General features: G+C 39.1%; 1 protein-coding gene across 1 annotated transcript; it reads left to right on the forward strand.

The window, feature by feature from the left end:
• The first annotated feature begins 1629 nt into the window (after positions 1 to 1629).
• Positions 1630 to 4516, forward strand: LOC118320892 (PHD finger protein 14-like). Its single transcript, XM_035652014.1, has 3 exons — positions 1630 to 1726; positions 2735 to 3471; positions 4355 to 4516. Exons 1-3 carry the CDS (start codon positions 1630 to 1632, stop codon positions 4499 to 4501), a joined length of 981 nt encoding a protein of 326 aa, XP_035507907.1. The 3' UTR covers positions 4502 to 4516.
• The last annotated feature ends 275 nt before the right edge of the window (positions 4517 to 4791 follow it).

A 4791-nucleotide genomic window follows, 5' to 3' on the forward strand; every position in this document is an offset into this window, starting at 1 on the left:
GAGACCAAAGTGATCCCAAATAGTAAAACGTATAGATACTGTACATTATACAGATCTTCAGGCTCTGCTAACTGTCCTACAGTCTGGACTCAAGACTCAAGTAATACTGATTCTTGACTGTCAGAGTTGCTGGACTGTGCCAGCCATTCAGCTGTTCAAATCCAGTATCTAAAACAGCTCTTGTGATACATGTGTATACATTTGTTTTCTTACAATATTTACCTATACATTTACAGGTACATTTTATTGTTATTTTTTAAATAATCATGTATATTATTTTTAAAAAGTATGTCTCGTATGCTTACTAAATAAAGGTATTTGGCTAATGTGGATCCCACCTTGATTTAAATTGTTACATTTCAATATTAAAAAATATTTTTTGAAAAATAAATTTTTTTTTAATGACCTACAAATAACCAGCAAAAGAATATCCAAAAACTGAAAATATCAGTTTCTTAGTATAGTGTCGTTTAGAATCGATTACAGGTAAAATATTTAACATAATAGGTTTATAATCATTAATAACTGTTATAAAACATTAATACATGTCACGATAGGTAATCATTGACCTATCCATCCATACAGCCTTTTCAGCATGGTTAATTCTAAAATCCAACACAGCCTTAGCTCAGATTTAATATGAGGGTTCTGACTCAAGATTTCAAGTTTCAAGGAGCATTGGTAAGTTAATTTTGCTTGGCTGCATAATTCTCCATTATGTCTGGTGAGAAACTATTATTTGTGCAGTGTGAACCAAAAATAAAGTTTCATAAAGCAGAGCCTTTTTAATAAAAGAAAATAACATATTGACTACAAAATTCCCACTTCACTGGCTTGATTGCCTCAAGCTAATTTTGGAAATAACTGGTCTCAAAGTAACATTAATTGCACATTACAGCACTTTAAGAGCTTTATGCAAAGCTTCGGTAAAAGAAAGGATATTGTATCTCTTGGTCTTATCACAACAAATCAAGGACGTAGCTTGTGGTTCGAAGACCAAGAGCAATAAAACTGATGATTGATAATCAGCAAAAAGTTAAGGTTAACTATTAAGCTGACTCATTGTTCCTTTACTATGTATAAAGGATTCTGTAAGCAGTGAGGTCCTATTTTCTGTAAATCCAGTAGACAAAGTGTAATTACATTAGTGTCGTAATTGTGTCCCTAAAGGAAGGAAATCAACAAAAGATTATATTTCAAATCATTCTGATTATTCTTCAGTTGCCGTTGCACAATAAAGATTGTAATGGGATCACTTGAAATATTCAAGTCATAACTGTAACTAGTCCCTGTTCCAAAGATTTCCTCATAATTCTTCCCCTTGCATGCAAAGATAAAGTTACTTGTCTATACCTTTGTTCTAACCAAAGAAGAGAAAGTGATTTATGGTATTTTAAATAAACTTCAGACAACCTGACTGCACCCGGAGTTATGAAAATACAATACAAAGTAAGCAGACACATTTGTTAAAAATTGATAGATTTATAACCCTTGTTATCAATTAGGTGAGTTTTTCTTCTCAGGTTAGTGGGCTGCTAGGCTGAAGAGGAAAAGGACAGTGTTTTTTTTCCACTACAAATAGATTTCAGATAAGGTTGTCACTTAGGTGACCGAGATAATGGTGCAATAATGATTGCATTCCTGAAGAATGATGTGTGTCAGGGGAGGTGTGGGTGGCATGGTGGCCTGGCCTCTGAGTGTGAACATGCCACAGGAGAAAAGATTGGTAGGTTCTGCATAACAGAAGTTATCTCAGGACACTTTTTAAATAGAGCAGGTCTAGACCGAATTCCTTTTAACATTTACAGAGACCGAACAAGACCACCATGAGCAAGCACTTGGTGACGGGGGCAAGGAAAAACTGCCTTTTAACAGGCAGAAACCTCGGACAGACCCTTCGGCTCTAGGTGGGTGGTCATCTGCCTTGACGCAATCAGAGCCGAGAAGAACAAGATTATCTGTCTCATGTCCAACTGTCCAACAGGTTTCAGCAAATAATGACAAAAAGTTACTTACCTATATAATTTTACATCCTAATTATCAATAAAAGATTCACAAAGGTAAGATTTGTTGCAGGCCTACTGAAGCTTCCTTTATTGTGTACATCCCCCAGCATATATGATATATAGTGGTTCCAACCCTTTTTGGCTCAATTGGCAGAAGCAGTAATGTTTTATCCCTGTTGGAGCGTCACTCTAACACAGTTACACATTCCTGAGTTCTGGGACAGTAAACAGACAGACAGTGTGGTGAGATGATCATGTCCTTGGGCTTTTTAAGAAGTCTCAACATCCCGCTGTTTACTTGGACATAGAGTGTAAGATAGAACACAGGGCTAAAGGTTGGATGCATATAATAGCCTCTTTAACAGTTGTGTATGGTTTTACAATGAACAGGTCAAAGGGTTGTATAGGTTCTTAAGGTTGTATGCACTTGGACTAAAGACTCTTGGATTGTTTCATTTGAAGATTTTTGAAGTGTTAAAGAGGCAAAATTAGCAAGAAAATTAAGAGAATTAATATAATATTAATAAATAAATAATTAACTGAAATATATATATATATATATATATATATATATATATAACATTTTATGAATAACATAACAGAATATGTATTTTTCTTTCTTATGTTTCAAATCATCTTGTGAGCTCCTCCAAAATGTATCATGGGTTCCCCATTTCAGAGTTGCGAACCACTTTTGATCCTATTGTCACTGTCTTGTTGTCTGACAGGATCAGACGGCACAGGCAACGGCAGCGACGAAGAAGGGTCTAAAGCAAGTGCTGCAGGTTCAGAAAGTGACTCGGACAACGCTGGCTCAGCAGACGATGGTATAGATGAAGAGGAGGCCAAAGACCTGACTGCTGAGGACAACCTAACGGAAGACGAAGAGAAGGCCAAACAGCAGCCTTCCTCAGACAGCTCCACCAAAGACACCCCCGCCGCCACCCCGCCCAAAAACCGACGCAAGAGCAAGAAGACATCAGAGCCTGAACCTGCTCCTGCGGCTGGTGGCGCGGAATCTACCTCAACGTCAGGGCCCGGTGGCACCAACTCAGAAGAGTCTCAGGCCGAGCCCAAGAAATGGAACTTCCGCAGGAACCGGCCCTTGCTGGACTTCACCACCATGGAGGAACTGAATGAGATGGACGACTATGACAGCGAGGACGACAACGACTGGAGGCCCACAGCAGGGAAGAAGAAAGGCAAAGCAGCTGCTCAGAAAGGTGGGACAGAGGAAGAGGACGGCGGCAGTGGCAGTGACGACGACGAAAATGATAACGACGATGATGAGGATGAGGATGATGATGATGACGAGGATGACAAGGAAGATGGCGATGACAACAACAACAACAGTAGCAGCGATAGTGACAAAGAGATGAAGAAGCCCAAGAAGAAGACTAAGAGCAGCAGTGCTTTTGATGAAGAGCTGACTAATGACAGCATGTCCCAGGGAAAGGGCAACGAGGTGAGTGCCACTGAAATTCAATTACATTTTGTGTTTTTGCTACAGCGCTCGTATTTATTTAATGTTAATTTCCATTATTTGTTAGCAGCAGACTACCAGATACAGCTGTTTATTTTTATATATATCAATTATGGAATTTAACAAAAACTATTTCTAGAAGGATTCCTAATTAGGAAATTATTCAGTTGGAACAGTTCTGTAAAACCTAGTCTGAAGAGATTTTTTTTTATAAATGAAGTTAGGAAACATGTCTCTATAATACCAGAAATTCTAAATTCTGTCCTAAACTGCCATAAGAAAGGATTTCAGACTGAGGAAGATTCTGAAATGTGGCCCTAGCTCCATGCTTCGCATGGACCTGGTCTCATCCAATACTCTAATACTACTAGAAAGTGAACAAGCATGTTTCCCAAAATGTCAAACTAGAAAACACCTTTAAAGAAAACACATATATGTTTTTGATCAAGTTTCCTATTCTCTGATATGATAGTGCCTGTTATGTCATAATTGTGTTATTTATACCTGTGTTTTATTTGGACAAACTTTTAGTGACGCCTACTTTGTGCTAATACTGAGCAAACTTCCACCTTGTCCTAGTTATGAAAGGCACTGCAGATGAATTTGGTCTGCACATTGGCTACTTTGTATGGCACTGCATAATAGCAAACAACAATGTGAGTCACAGAGTCACCATATAATCCAGTGAGAGGTTTAGATGGTATCAAAGTGATTCCAGGAGAATTTCTGCCTTCGTTGTAATCGACTTAGCACTGTGAGCATTGTCTATGGGATTTACTAACTGCCAATCACTGCTGGTCTGATCGGAGGGGAGGGGACATTGGATAAGTGGCTTTACTGTGGCTCTGTTTCCCCGATTCCCCAGGATGCCTTGCTGGACCGGTCCCAGACCTGGAGCACTCAGCACATCCTCATCTGCTGCGTCTGTTTGGGTGACAACAGCGAGGATGCAGATGAGATAATCCAGTGTGACAACTGCGGGGTGACCGTGCACGAAGGTAAGCGTGTGTAGATAGAACAGATTCATGCCTGAAATCAGCTAGGCGACTGTCCAGTTATTTGTCACGACTCCTTCTTGAAATGATGAAAACCGTTAACATTCCTGGTCCAAAAACACAAGTAAACTACTAAAAAGTGAACTCTGAACTCAACCAGCCAACTTCTCTGCAGGTACATTCATGCTTTAGGGACTTGTTGGCAGTCTGTACTCCCAGGCTATGTATCACTGCCAACAAACTCACGCACAGTCACTTTGTACTTTATATATTTACTTTACTACTACTACAAGTTAAAAGGTGATTG

This window comes from Morone saxatilis, unplaced genomic scaffold (genome assembly GCF_004916995.1).
Source record: "Morone saxatilis isolate NCDOM2014 unplaced genomic scaffold, NCSU_SB_2.0 Contig11, whole genome shotgun sequence".
In the NCBI taxonomy this organism is placed as follows: domain Eukaryota; kingdom Metazoa; phylum Chordata; class Actinopteri; family Moronidae; genus Morone; species Morone saxatilis.

Coding starts and splice junctions, on each gene's coding strand:
- LOC118320892 (XM_035652014.1), top strand. CDS start 1,630: ATGATTGCATTCCTGAAGAATGATGTGTGTCAGGGGAGGTGTGGGTGG. Junction 1,727..2,734: donor TGCCACAGGAGAAAAGATTG/GTAGGTTCTGCA, acceptor GTTGTCTGACAG/GATCAGACGGCACAGGCAAC. Junction 3,472..4,354: donor CCCAGGGAAAGGGCAACGAG/GTGAGTGCCACT, acceptor CCGATTCCCCAG/GATGCCTTGCTGGACCGGTC.